Source organism: Chroicocephalus ridibundus, chromosome 1 (genome assembly GCF_963924245.1).
Source record: "Chroicocephalus ridibundus chromosome 1, bChrRid1.1, whole genome shotgun sequence".
Classification (NCBI taxonomy): domain Eukaryota; kingdom Metazoa; phylum Chordata; class Aves; order Charadriiformes; family Laridae; genus Chroicocephalus; species Chroicocephalus ridibundus.
The window spans coordinates 122,006,755-122,022,120 of record NC_086284.1 but is presented as its reverse complement, the minus strand read 5'-3'; the positions used below and the strand labels follow the sequence as shown (position 1 = coordinate 122,022,120).

The 15,366-nt window shown below is 42.6% G+C and overlaps 1 protein-coding gene across 3 annotated transcripts in view; it reads left to right on the top strand.

Annotated features, from left to right (window-relative positions):
- The first annotated feature begins 308 nt into the window (after window positions 1–308).
- Window positions 309–15,366, top strand: part of NECTIN3 (nectin cell adhesion molecule 3) — a 70,459-nt gene continuing 55,401 nt past the window's right edge. For all 3 annotated transcript variants that reach the window (XM_063349155.1, XM_063349148.1, XM_063349164.1), the window contains exon 1: window positions 309–650. In XM_063349155.1, the coding sequence (XP_063205225.1) occupies window positions 431–650 (220 nt within the window). In that variant the 5' untranslated portion in view covers window positions 309–430. The remainder of the gene's footprint in view (window positions 651–15,366) is intronic.

Sequence of the window (15,366 nt, the reverse complement as noted above, 5' to 3'; positions counted from 1 at the left end):
GCGGGGAGAGGGGGGCGGGGCGGGACGTACCAACAGCCCCCCGTCCCCCGAGGGGAGGACACTGAGGTACCCCCTCCCACCAGCTCCCCGCACCGCCCGCGTTGCCAAGGGGAACCCCCCCGCGGGGCGCGTCTGCGAGTCCACAGAGCGGGCCGGGAGAGGCGGGGGGAGGAGGCGACTCGCTCCGGGGCGGGTGGAAGAAGGGGGGTGGGTAGGGCGGGGGTCGAGGAAGACGCGCACGGCGCACGCTTCGCTGTCCCCCCCTCCCCGCGGCGGGGTGGTGTGGCCCGCTCTGAGGAGGGCGGGGAGCGGCGCGCAGCGCCTCCCCGCTCAGTGACACACGCACCCGGTGCGGGGCGGCGGCGGCTGGTCGGGGAGCGGGAGACGGGCGGGCGTCGTAGCGGCGGCGACTGGGAGCCGAGCCCGGAGCATGGCAGGGGCTGAAGCCGCTGCGGAGGCTGCCGCTGGTTTCTCCCCTTCGCCGGCTCCTCACTCCCGCCGGGAACTTTTTCCAGCGGCCGGCGGCGGTGCTTCCCCCCGCTGGTGGTGGTGGTGGCAGCGGCGGAGGCAGCAGCAGCAGCGGCGGTTCCGCTCGGCGGTGCCGCCGGGGCTGGGGCTGCTGGGGCTGGTTTTCTCTCGCTTCTGCTGCAGTAAGTGAAACTTTTTCCCGTTGGCGGCCGGGGCAGGGCGAGGGGGCGGGTGGAGGAGGAGAGAAACCCGAGCCCCGGCAACGCCGGGGGACTCGGCCGAGTTGGGGGAAACTTTGTGTGCGCGCCCGGCGGGGCGGGGTGGGGTGGCGGTCGCCTGCCCGCCGGCCTCCCTGCCGATGGGAAGGCGGGGTGGGAGGCGGCCGGGATCGCGGGAGCTTCCCCTGGGAACGAGGGGGAGCCGAATCCCAGGAGAGCCCTGGGCAGTTTCCCCCGCCTCGATCCCGAGAATCCCCCTACCCCCCGCTAGCGCCGCCGCCGGGACGCGCAGACGCCTGGAGGCCGCCGGCCGGAGCGGGTGCCGGCCGTCCCGGGAGGCCGCGGCGGGGGCGGGGAGGGCCGTTGCGCCGGCCGTTGGGTTCGTTGGCCGCGGCGGGGACCGTTACTCGCGCGGAGGGTCCGGTGGCGGGAGCCGCCCCGCCGCGCGCCTCCGCCAAGTTTCTCGGGGCGGCCGCAGCCCGGGGCGGGGGAAGTTTGACCGCCGGTGGCGGGGCTGAGGCTTTCCCCTCCACCCACCCCCGGCGGGCGGCAGGTTATCCGCCGTAATTCCCGTCCTGAACGGCGGGTTTTCGCTTGTTTGCGGAAATTCGCGGCTGTTTCCACCCCCATCCCTCCCCCACCCCCGTCTCTAGCCATCGGGAAGGACAGAAGGGTGGGTCTTGGTGTTCTCCGGGCGTACTTCGCTCTTTGCTTCTGGTGCTGCTGGCTTGCGTCGTTGTTTCCCCTGAATTAGGGTGAAATCGGTGCTGGTTGCGGTAGGCTTATGGTTTTAGGTCGCCGGTCTCTTTTTGGGAGAGTGGGTTTGTGTGCTCTGCATCACCCTGATCCTGAGCAGCTGCTGCTGGGGGCACTGCCGTGCGGGGACACCGCAGGCTTCGTGTGACCGACCCCTCGTAGGGAAATACCAGCACCACCACCACCCACCCGTGCGTTTTCTTGTGGAAAAAAAGGAAGCGACGTAGCAGTTGGAAACTAAATCAGAGCGGGATTTTAGTGGTGTTTCTTTCTTTTTTTTTTTTTTTTTTACTGCATGCAATGCCGTGTGTGTAGTGTCATTTTTACAGCAGCGGAAGATGAGGGGGGGAAAAAAAGTGGACTTGGGCAAGAACACATCGAAAGCCATCATCCTGCTGTTGTATTCCCAATGCAGTAATGAATAGTTGGCAAGGATATTTTATTATAGGATATACCGTGTCCTTTCCCTCTTGAACAAGTTAGAGGAGGTAGTCTCTGGAGGTTCATGTGATAAAAATACCAAGGAACTTGCAAGCCATACCACCATAAAGGAGTTGTATCTGAGAAATCCTTTTTCAGGGAGGGAGTTGAGGCACTGCTGCTGTAAGATTGTGCTCTTGTATGTAATAGTCTCCCCCCTCTGGCAATGATGTAGCTTTCAGAAAAGATGATTGTTACTAATTTAAGCTTAAAACACATGCATTTGCTGAACCCCCCCCCCCCCCCCCCCCGTTAAATTGCATACATTCTAGCTGTCCCTAAAGAAAGGCAACTACGGGAAAGACAGAAGGGTGGGCCTTCATGTACCTGGGGTTTATTTCGGAGGAGGAAGAGTAGTTTGCCATCATTCCTTGTTTTGATGGTGAACCTGTTACTGTCTCAATTTACTGAGAGCTAGTGTGCTGACATAAATTTTGTTCAGAGGACAGATTTGGTCCTAGTGAAGCTGAATAGGAACTGCAACACTTAGCACAAGAGTTCTGCGGGACTAGGTGACTGTCTCCCTAGCCAGAGATTACTGCGATGCTTCTTTAGAGAAGATTAACTGTATGTTAAAGAAGCGGTCTAAAAGTTGAATTCCTTCTGCAGAAATTTTTCTGTGTTGCATAGAGTATGTCCTGGCCACAGGATTAAGTCTCTAAATTGACGGCTTTCTTATTTTTTTTAATAGATCGTCAGCTATTAAACTTAAGTTGCTGTTGAAATAACTGAGACAAGATCTGTTGACTTCTTGCATGTGTGTTCTCTAGAGCTACTTGGCTGAATGTTTTAAAAAGTATTAAAGACCTGTCTGTTCTCCTCTTTAAAATACATCCAACAGTCTAATTTCCAACACATAAAACTTTGGAGAGCTTAGTTAATAGCAAACACTTACTAGACAGTATTTGGCTTTATTTGTGGTACATCGACTTTTTCAATATTAAGAAGGCAACACATTTCAAAACCTTAAGGCTTGAAGGCTTAGTTTTCATAGGGTTGGCAAACTTCTTGTACTAGCTGTTTTTTTCCCCTCCCTCTGTTCAGGGGGGGTTCTGCTCTTTTGCGATTAAAAAGGTGAAGTTGCAGACTTGATATGGCCTTGCCAAGCTATTTTTAACGTGTAAATCTGAAGATAATAGTAACAATGAAGTTAAGAGCATCCGTGTACCGAGCCATGGTGTGCCTTACTATTTTAGTCTTGATGAGTGTGATTCAGATGTCAGTCTTCCCAGATTCGAGATGTGAACTGTACTGGTAATGCTTCAGGACATTTGCCACAATGGAAGTGGGAATGTTGTGTTGAAATAATGTTCTTTTTCAAGCACAAAGTTTTGAAGCAAAGTGTGTGGATAAGAGGGGAAACTTAAACTACTAGTGTGACTTTTGGACTGTGAGGTAAGAAGTGTGGGAAGATGGTTTTTGGTCACTATCTAAGTTTTTACGTTACTACTTTGCCCCTGAAATTTCTCACAATTGTTTTCCTGACCTCTGTAACTGTCAAAGGTGAGTGTGAAGGGAAAACAATGTAATGATTGTAGCTTTTAAGAGTGCTGGTAAATACATTTTGAGCATGATTTGGTGTTGACAGAACCCAAAACTGCTGACTACTTTTAATCAGCATACTTCCTAGTAGTTGGTCAACTCTGATAATGCTAGCAAAAGGAAGAATTGAAAATAGCACCACACACACACACAGAAAAAGCCCTGGTAGAAAAACTTCAGTATAAAATCAAATCAGTTTTTATGCAGTCATTTTGACTGAGAGCTGGAAATGATGATTTATTTGGTCTATAATTCCTCAGAGAAATATTACCAAAGAAAACACCAACACTCAACCCAAAAATTGAAGGGGGAAGGAAGAGAGGAAATATATGTGGAATATGAAATAACAGCAACTTGTGTACTTTTGAATAAAAATAAACCTGCTTTAATAAATACTGCTGCTCTTAGGAAAGTGAGAGTATTGGGTTCAGCTTACATATACAAGTAATTCTTCCACTTCTCAGTCAAACAGTGCGTCATGCAATGAAGTATGTACTAAACTAACATGATCAAGTTTAGTGTATCTGTGAACTAGCGGAGATGTATGGCATCCATAAGGAACATTGTTATAGCCTTTAATCTATAAAATAACTTAGTATGCCTTGTGGCAAATATTTTTCAGCTATGCTGTGTATGAGGACCTGTGTGCTACTAAATAATGAATTCCTCATGATTTCATTGCCTCATTAGTTTGCACAAGGTGATAAGTTTTGTGCAAAGTTTGTTGGAATGTAAGCGTGAGTTAAAAACTAAGCAAAATTGTAAAGTGAGGTGAATAGAAAGGAAAAATGTACAAGATGCATTTTTCATGGATTCCAATGTGAATTATTGATTGTGTTAAGCTTCTCAGTAAGGCTAGAAACATAAGTGTTTGTCGGGTATATGTTTTTTTAATTTCCATTGCATGGGTTTTTTTTTCTTAAAAGCAGCCTGGAGTACAGAACTACAGACTGTAGTGGAGCTGGAAGGGTTGGATTATAAAGATGTGGGTAAAGATAAGTATACGGTGTGCAACATTCAAACATGGAGTTGCAAATTAAAAAAAGGAAATCCAAAGTAACTATTGACCAAAACAGCCTATTTGACTAGAAACTTTTTTTTATGGTTTTCAGGTTAGGTCATTGCAAAAATATGACATCAAAGCAGACCAGGTTACTACCTTTGAAATGGGAAAGTGTAGTTGAGTGTTCAAAAAGACAACAGAATGAATTTTTTTTACTCATCATGTGTAAAAGGCAATGGTGATAATGTAGACATTCATGTCTGAATATGCATTTATTTTTTGAAAATGGTGTGGAGAGAAGTACACTTTTAAGTAGACATTAGTTGAGCCAATATGACAATAGTGAGAGGAGTAGGAATACTATAGAAGATATTTAAAAAGTTGGAGATAATGAAATGTTGGTGAATTACGTAGTAGGTAGGGCAGTGTATCAAACTGTTGTGTGAAGAAACAGAGTAACTACACAGGTGGAAATAACAGAGTAGTTTCAAATAAAGGGAGAGTTAAACCTGGATTGTTTGATAATCAGCAAAAAGAATGAAGCCAGAAGATCACTAAGCCCATACTTCAGGATAACTCAATATAATACATGGTGTGCAGGTTTGGAACAGTTCTTAGTTCTTTTTCATTGCGGTAGGTCTGTCGTGTTCGAGATGACTGTTAAACTGTGGTGCTCATGTAAAATAAATACAAAATAACAAAATGTAGATGCTAAAAATCTAATAAAATATATTGTATAGGCTTATAATTCTTGACTGAACTATTTAAATATTAGACAAGACAAATTCAATTTATCTGTAGCATTGCATGGAAATAGTAGAAGGTGCTTTGAAAGAAGCAAAAAAATTATAAAACTTGCACACATAGGGAGAAAGCAGGTTACAGTAATCATACATTTTAGGATGAATGAAAAGTGAGGATGCCAACTAATGTTTTGGCTGCTGGTGTGCAAGAACTCACATATATATGGAAGTGAAATGTAATGTTATTTAAGTTGTTAAGATCTGAATGCTTTGAGTGTTATAAAATAATTGTGATGATTGTTTAGGCACTTATGCTACATAAAGGTTGAATAGTTTCTTGATTTAAACAATGTGTTTCTCTCGCTTCCTTAAATAGCTTAATCTGTCATGGAATAAGTAGATTGTTTGATATTGAACGAAAGAAGGCTCTATCAAGATTTATTTCTTGTAAGGTTACAGAGTCAAATATCCTGTTTAGAAATATGGTCAAATCTAGGTTCTCTTTTCCACTAGTAGTATTGCTCCCAGGATGATATTGGGGAAACAAAGGACTGTTCTGTTGCAGGAGAAGCAAAAATATGTTGCCTTTACAGAGCATCTGTACCAGCCAATTACCCTTCAGGTGCTGGTGGTAGAGCTTTTAAAGTATGCAAAATCACAGGTGTATCTGCTGGGAAAAGGAATTGGGGGTGTGTTGCTTCAGTTAGCAGTGTGTGGGGCTAATGAGTAGCATTTGTGGAACTCAAAGAAAAATTGAGTTAAAGCTCTAGAATCAAAAGTCTAAATCTCAATTTTTTTATTTTTTTTTAAGAAACAAATCAGTAGTGAATGGAAGTAGGGTAAGAGAAATACAAAACCTGGTATGCGAACTGGTAGAAGGTAATCTTAAGTGCCAGCTACCTGCAGTGCTATTAGTAAATGTTATCCTTTTTTAATATTGATTCAGTTATCTGTTGAAGAGCAATAAACTTGAAGAGCATTACTTTCCATCCTGTGTTACACCAGATTGTTGCTGTGGAGGTAGCTTGACCAGCTGTCCTGTGGTTGAATGCAGCTTGTCCAAACAGATTTCTTTATCAGAACGTATGGCTACAGATTGGTTAGATAAGTCTGCTAAGAAGTGAAAGCACTGAGATTGCTTGTGTTGCCTGCTTGCTGTGAAGTCCTGGTATGTTGCCTCTTAAAAATGAGCTCTGTGATGACAGATTACTTTGCTCTAGCACTGTTTGTTTGTATCTGGACTTCTTGTTTCCAAGTTTGAATGGATGTGTTGTATTTAATCAGGATTATTTGAACACTTTTCTTAACCGGATGGCTGCTATACTGACTAGTATATAGATACTAATGCAGGAGTTCCTGTGAGGAATTTTCTTAGGGACCTGATAATTGGATACTAACTGAATGGCCAGATTTTCTTAGTTGTATAAAGAGTAGCTATAGGCGTAATTATTTAACTTTTATTATTTGGTGGTGTTGGTTTTTGTTATTGTTGTTTGAAGAGGTGGATGATCGTAACCCAAACCATTCTATGGTTCAATGTAGAGTTTTGGATGCGTGTTTTTTTTGGTGGAGTTGGTCTATCTAAAACAAGATTTTTGAAAAGTACTCATTTGAAGGATAGTTGTATTCAGTGCCTCAGAGATCAACTATTTGAAATGCAGTAATGTGCTTTTATTGAGAGGATGGAGAAGATGATGAGTTATTGGATTAGGTATGAGATAGGTTGATCAAGCTTTCTTGTTAGAGGTAAAGGAGTCGTTAATGGTATTCTCTATTCCTGGTTAGAAAGCAGATGAATTCCCTAGAAAAGATTATCTATCATATAAGTATGGGAAGAAATCCCAAGAATAGCTAAGAAAGAAAAGATGTGAACAGCTGAATGAGTATAAAATACAAGGAGATAGATGAGAAGCAATGAAACAGTGAGATGTGCAATAAAGACAGTGTCAGGGAACATGATTATTGTGTTTCTGTCTATAAAGTGAGGAGATAAGAAAAAACTGTTAGGTGGGAGCTTGTCTTACTCCCCTGGATGTGAAAAGACAGTGAATGTGTAAAATAGTGGGTTAAAATGAAGTGTAGGTATGTCTGAGTAAGATTCTTGAGGAGGCTTATGGCCACTATTTATCTGGGTTTTGGAAATGCTGTTTGTTGCTTACTACAGAATTTAGTACGCAGGCTCGTGGTGAAGAGCTTTGAGGCATAGCACAATGAATTACAAGTCATAGTAAAAACACCAGACTTTTTTGTTATCCAGTAGTAGATGAATGCTTTGGGAGTTATTCTTCTTCTGATTCTTTTCAGGTAATTAACTTTTAGACTTGGGACTGTTTCGAATGTGAACTCAAAAATTGGTCTTTCTGTCCATGAATTACCAATAGAACAAAATTAGCAGCAAAAGTAAAAAAAACTTTCAAAGTCTGGAAACTTCAGTCTCTGTCCTCTATCCTCTTACCTGTGTGTTCCGAAGTGTGGGGGACTGAGCAGGTAAAGTTTAACATCAGCATGTTGTCAAGAAGGTCACTATTAGTTCAGGTAGTGAAAAGTAACAAGCTTCCAGACGGTCCTCTTTAATCATACTGCATTCTTCTGTTCATTATCTTTTGCTTCATTTTTCAAGTAGTGTACAGAAGGAAAAGCAATTTTTGTAATGCCTTAAAATAGCATGTTTTTGCATTTTCAATGTGAAGGCTAGTCAAGTGTAGCTCGTTGTGACCGGTGTACTAGGATTACCTGCAGCAGTAGATGTCTCTTGCTGATTTCCACCACCGCCCCCCCATCAGATTTTCATTATCTGGCATTTAAGATACCTTTGTATGTCTACAGGGGATCGTTGTTTTCTCCTTTTCTATTAGTCAAGGCTGGTATAACATGATAGGTTTTAAACTTGTTCTTAGTATCTTCCTGGGATTAGTTTGAACAGAACAGAATGTTTTCCTTAAGTAACTGTTGTTCTAAATACTTAAAAGGTGCTAGTGCTATCACTGTAATGCAGTGGCGCGTGCAGAATTTGAAGCCATTGAAATGGCAATCTCCTGCCAAAAAAACTTACTTGCTAAAAGGTGAGTAAAGGCTAGTCAAACAGGTCTCTGCAGTTGATATATGTACAGATGAGTGGAAGAAACAAACTGAGCTAGCCTGATGAATTTGTAGTTACTTATGGATCTGTTATTTTCACTAGCCCTTGAGCTAGAAGATTACAAATTAGTCTTTGATTTAAATTTTTCTTAATCCTGTCTTGTGTGGGCATTCTTTGCCCACTTCTGTTGCTGCTTTTTTACTTGCAGTACCACTCATGCTGTGTGTGGTTAAGCTGAAAACTAATTATTGCTGGGACAAGCACTCTTAAGAACAGCCTATTGGATGAAGGGATGCTGGAGATAAGGTGTGAAAAAGTTGAGATTACATTCAAAATGAGTAACTAGTTTTACTTAATTTCTTTTCAGTGTACATAATCTGGTAGAACAATAGTAAGTTTAGTCAAGCTTAAGTTAAACTACATCAAACTCAAGGAACTTCTTCATAATAAAAGTAATTGAGGGGCCAAACTTTTTACTTGAGGATTTTTTTTCCCCAAAATTCCTTTAATTTCTCCTACATTGTCTATTGGCCCTTGCCACAATAAAACTATACTTAGTCAACTCTGCTAAAGATGGTTATTAGAGGTTGGAGACGCAAAGATCAAGAGCTGTTAAGCTTAGTTCCATTTTTTAACATATTTGTAAAGATTGATACTATTTGCATTATAAAAACGCACTGCTTGGCCCTTCACCAGCGATGCTACTTTTGCGTGTTAAACACTTCAATGCACTTTTGACTTCTGTTTCAAGAAAGTTTGTCTTTTGAAGCAATGTTATGATTTCATTAAGGTACTTTAACATTTAAAGAGGCACTATAGATCTAAAGAAATCAACCATGAGAATTTGATGACTGTGACCATAGCATTAATCACTTAGGAGATTTAAGTGCATCCTGTTGAAAGTTTCCATGTGTTGTTGGTAGCTGAGGTAGCATAAAATAGCCTACCTCCGGTAATTAGCAAGTGCAATATACCCCTTTATCCAGGATATCCTGTTTAGGAAGAAGTATACCAAGTTCTGCATAGCAGTGTTTCAGCAGTTTGTGGTGTAGAGGCTTGAACTACCTCTGATGTGTAACTTACATGGCAGGGAGTTGGAACTAGATGATATTTAAGGTCCCTTCCAACCCAAACTATTCCATGATTCTATATGTATAAGATAACTGTTAAGTTCAATTACTACAAAACAGTAAGGTTTTTAACTATAACCGGATTAATTGTCACAGATGATGCATCAGTGTTTTCACATAACATTCAATAACACATTACCTTATGACAAATCAGAATGTAATCAATTGTCAACTGATAGTTTTGTGTAAGCTTCGTGTAAGGTCTTTTAAAGATTCTGCTGAGAGTGTTCTGCCTTACAGAAAGAGGTGAGGACTATGGAACTGTTAGTCAAAGTTCCCTTGATGACGTGTTTTGAGAGCTACTCTACAGCTGTGTTTTCCACAATTCAAGACGCATGGCTTAGGTGTGATAAATTGATGTGGCTGCAAATAAGGTAAAAACTGAAGTAAGTGAGGAAAAGGAGTTGGGGTGTCTCCACAGTTTGAGACTTCTCTGAAAAGAGGTCCTGAATTGATTGCTGTTAAGCACATAGGACAAGACTGTGGACAAAGGAGGAACAGTGAGTGTTATTAAGCTTGAGAGGCTTTTAACAAGGTTTCCTAAAAATGTCCTTGTAGCCAAACTGGTGAGATATGGTTTTGTGTTTTTGAGACATGGTAAGTGGATTACTAAGTAGGTGAAAAATTGTGTGTACTGCTGGAGGTTGTGATCAGCTGTACGAAGTCCACCTGGAGGCTTTTACTGGTGGTGTGTCTTAAAGGATCTGTGCAGGGGCAGTTTGCCTGCATTTCAAACCCTCTTCCAGGTCAGTATTGTACTTTCAGCAAGTTTATGGATGCTATCAGATTGTGAGGGGTAATTAGTATGCTGGAGATTAGGGCTAATTGGGTGGGGCGAATGTGGGCTGGAGAAATAGCTGGCAGAAACCTCATGAAACTCAACAAAAGCAAATAGCAAGTCTTTCTGGGGCAGAATGACCCCAGGCAGCAGCATAGAAGTGGTGCTAATGGGTGAAAAGCAGCTTTACAGGAGAGAACCTAGGGGCCCTTATGGGTCAATGTGTGCCTTTGTGGTGTAGAAGGTGAAGAACTATTGGACATGGTCAGCCAGTTGAAGCAAGCAATTCGTCTCTGCTATTTGGAGCTCGTGAGACTGCATCTGGATACTGTGCCCAGTTTTGTGCTTCCAAATACGAGGCAGATGCTTAGGTATCTGTGGAAGGCCACTAAAATAATGGAAGTTGGCAGCAGGTGATGTATTAAGAGGGGCTGAGAAGTGAATTTTTTTGGCTTTCAAAAAAAAAAAAGTCGTCTAAAGTGGGAGAGCCTAATTGCTGTCTCTGACTGTTTGATAGGAGGTGAGAGAGAAAATGAAGACAGGCTCTCCTTAGATACGCACAGGGAAAGGATAAAAGGTAACAGACACAAGCTACAACACGGGAAATTCTAATAAAGTGTTAGCAATATTTTTTCCTACATGGAGAATGAAGCACTGAAACAGGTTGTGGAATCTCTGTACTTGAAAATATTCAGAACCTGGCTATGGTATGACCCTGAGCAACCTGATCCGCCTTCAAAGTTGGCCCTGCTTTCAGTTGGGGATCAGATTGGATAACCTCCAGAAGTCCCTTTCAGTCTAAATGACCCTCATTTTGTGCATGGCTAGGCAGGAGCTAGTATACTATAGTTGCTGTCCCTGGAAGAAAAGTAGAAGTGGTTGTAAGTCTTTTTCTATTAAGATTAAAATGCCTAAGTAAAGTCTGAAACAAGATTTAGGATAAAGAAATTTGACTGCTAAAGCCTTACTTTAAAATTGGATCCCATTGTTACCTCCTAATGTAAGTAATAGCTTTTAGAAAGCTTAAAGAAAGACTTGCCTGCATGTCTTCTGTTACTTCAGTAAGTAGCCAGTAAAACCAGTCCCTTACAGCACAGAGCTGAGTGGCAGTGTGACAAATACTGAAAATGTAGTTTGTCAGTAAATAGAGCAGCTATTACACAGCATTAATATGCTTAGCTGTTCAGTTACCTAGGCTTACTGTCCTGATGCAGTTCCTGGACAAAAAGGGTTAACTTGCTGGAATAGCTTGTAGTGGAGGGTGGCCTTAAGAGCTAAAAACAAAAAAAGCCAGCAATGCAGGGGGCAGCAGGCATCTGTATAACTTTGTAATGTGAGTGTTATCTCATCAGATCTTGTCATGGACAGCTGAGATTTAGGCATCATATTTTATGATTTGCTGCTCCTGACAAAATATGTTCATTTTATATTTTATAATATGGCTGCAGTTGTTAAACATTGACAGGTAACATTCAAACTTTACAAGTAATTGAAACTGTGGGGTTAATGTTTAGCTGTCTTCCTGAACTTAAGAGACTTCGCTACTTTATGTAGTGCAAAGTACAACCTCCCTTCTCCTCCTGCAGACATCAGTTCTTCCTAGAGTAGGTGGTACATGGGAAGACAAGTTATAAAAAGTAGAGGAGTGCCCAGTTTAAGGGGACAGGGGCTTTCCTTGGGATTTACGGTCTTGTTCCTTCGCATAGGACATGACACATGTCAGTGTTCCTGACCTAATAGTTTTCTAATTTCAGTGTAGGAGGTACAGTTGTGGGGACAGGGAATGCTGAATGCTTACAACTGTTGCTGTATGCTTAGCAGAATTTCAAATTCTTCCTTAAAATTAATTTCACGAAAAGCAACCCTTGCAAAATCCCGATACCTGGGTGCTTATTTCAAGAAATTCAGAGTTTTTACTTGCACAGAATTTTTTTCCTAGCTTATCCCAGAGCTTTCTGTAAGGACTGTGTACACTGGCAACACCAAATGCATTGAGCGATCTCTGGGTGTGCCATGTTCCTTTCTCCATTTAAAGTTGGAGCAACATCCATTTCTGCTTGACATAAATTTTTGCTTTAATCTTCCTATGCAAAAGTAACATCCTATTAAAGACAATTAATAAACATGTTAATATATTAATTAATGTTAATGTAGGAATAAACATGTTAATATAACAGTATTTTTCCATTGGTCTTGTTCCCCCCAAAATAGCGTAAATACCCTATGCGGGTTTTTTTAAGTGAGTCTAAGTCAGGAGATGTTATTTGTGCTTAAAACTTCATTCTTAGTTAAGTTTAATAAGAATTTAAATGTGCACTGCTTTTCAGTATGACACACCTTTAAATGGCCATCATTTCGGCTTGTCAATACTGGAACGATAGGGCTGGACACAAACCATCCAGGAGATATCTGGAGTGTGTTAAAGACAACTTGTTGATGCAGGTGATCATGGGCTGACAAAGGAAGATTCCCTACTTGATCTGTTATGCATAAACAAAGAGGAACGGATTGAAGATGTAGCAGTGGAGTTTGAAATACTGAGAAGAGTGGTTAGGACTGATATTAGAATCTTAACCCTGGATTGTAGAAGAAAAGACTTCACCTTTTTTGGGGATCTGCTTGTAATGTTCTCATGGGGAAACTGTTCTGGTGGGCAAATAAGCTGAGGACAGCTGACTGATCTTCAAAGAGATCTCTTCAAACTACAATAAATGTTCCATGCGATGTGCAGGAAGTCCAGAAGATCAGCATGGAAGAACAGGGAATTCCTCACTGAGCCTCAAATGCACAAAGGAAGTCTACAGAAGGTTGAAGGAGGAGGAACATAGAGACAGTATCTGAGACAGTAGGTATACAACTGGGAAAGCTCAAGCTCAGCTGCAGCTGGAACAAGTAAGGGATGTTAAGAGTGACAGGAAAGGCTGCTGTAACTACACTGCCAGCAAAAGAAAAACTAAAGAAAATGTGTGCCCACTGCTGAGTGGGGCAGGGCACCTAGTGAGGAAGGACATAGAAGAAGATATGTACAATATCCAGTGTTTGCTTTGATTTTCACTGGTGAAGTCTGCCCTGTGGCTTCCCAGTTCCTTGAGTCTACTAGGAGAATCTGTGTGATGGAGCATAACCAGCAGAAAAGAAAGATACAGTTTGAGAGTACTTAAACCATTGGATATATTCAAAACCATGGATGAAAAAAGATGGTTCTGAGAGTGCTGAGTGTGTTGGCTGATCTCATGTTCTGTCGCCTTTGAAAAGTCATAGTGACTGGAAGGAGGTTCCTGATGAGTGGAAGAAGGCAGACCTCATACCCATCTGCAAGAAAGGAGTAACCAGGGAACTACAGCCTGGTCAGGTTTGCCTAAGTCCCTGGAGAGATTATGGAGCAAATCCTCCTCTAGGCCTTCTCCAGGCACATAAAGGGCAAAAATAGGTGGTTGGGAGCATCTTGAAGGATGGAATTCAGTTGTACAGAGGCCAACTGTTGGCTAATTGTCAACTGATACTGTGGCAAGTATAGTTTCATGTCTTTGTCAGGATATAGTGCACTCAGTAAGTTCGTTTGTTATACCAAACGAGTACAGCTGATACACTAGGAGGCAGGACTGCTACTTTGAGGGACTTGAATGTGCTGGAGAAACAGGCTGGGTGGAATGTTATGGAGTTCAGCAATGGCAAGTGTGAAGTCCCACGTCTGTACTGAAATAACCCAATGCAACAGCCTGAGCTGTGGTCCAGTGGGCTGGAAGGCAGCTTGGCAGGCACAGATATGGGGTCCTGGTGAACAACAAATTGAACATGTATCAAGCTGTTTGCCCTTGCAGCAAAGGAAGATGATCTTGTCCTGGGCTCTGTTAAGCGTGACAGCAGGTTGAGGGAAGGGATCCTTCACCTCTGCTTTGCATTGGAACACTGCTTCCAGTTTGGGGCTCCCCGGTACCAGAGAGACACTGAGGTACTGGAGCAAGCCCAGTGGTGGGCCACTATGTTGGTTGGGGGCTGGAGCACAGGGTGTGTAAGGATGGGTTGCAAGATCAGCATGGAGAAGGGAAGGCTGAGGGGAAGGAGACTTTATTGCTGCCTGATGGGAGCATGTCAAGAAGGTGGAGCAAAGCTTTCTTCAGAGATGCAGCACGAGGGAATAGGAACAAGATGGAGTGTGGGAAATTCAGAGTCAATGCAAGGAAAAAATACTTCCCTGTGAGAAAGATCAGACACTGGAGCAGGTGCCCAAGGTGGTTAAGGAATCAATCTCATTCTATGGCAGTAGTCAAAACTTGACTGGATGAGTCTCCAAGCAGTCTGATACAATTGGACCTACTTTGAGCAGGACTGGGTGGCCTCTAGAGGTCCCTTGCCTCTTACCTATGTGAAATCATTATTATCTAAATCTTAGATCTTGTGTGCCTTTGCCAGTGAGAAATGCATTATGAAGAAATGACAACTGTATAAATTGGAAGGGAATCTGTTGTACTTCATGTGTGTCTCCTGGAATACCAACCCTCATTTTTGCAAGTTTGTGGCTAAGTGGAAGAGGCCATGCTGCTATGTTGTTGATATCTCAGATTTTGAAATGAAGCAGGAGTGATGTGTACTAACTCTTCAGACTTCTGTGATGTTTAGTGCCCAACCCCCCACCCCTAATTTTTCTCTTACTCTAAAAAAAAAATAAATAAAATGCTGGCAGGTGTTTTGAAAGCATTAAATTCCCTTTCCAAATAAGTAATAGAGACATTTGGAGTCTGGAGGGAAGTATGGGAGGGTATTTAACTGCCCAAACCTTCAGTTAGCAGTCACTGTGGTCTTGCTAGGACCTTTTTCTGGAGAGAATTCATATAGTGGAAGCTATAGTTCTGGGTGGTGCTGGAGGGTAGTAGAACCTTGTCAATTGCATTTCCTGGAATATGAGATGCCCTAATTAAACATAACTACTTGTTGCTGATAGCAAGTTGGAATAAAGATGAATTAGAGTTATAGAGGACCTTATGAAACTGAGTGAGTGAATAATGAAACAAGCTGAAGTGTAGGTAAATGTTCACTGATACCCATGAGGCCCCCTTTACGGAGGGGAGGAGTAAACTTCATATATATATGTGTGTGAGAGCATATATATATTATTGCCTCTGAGCTGACTGTTTGTATACCTGGAAACAAGGCCATGGGTATGTGATG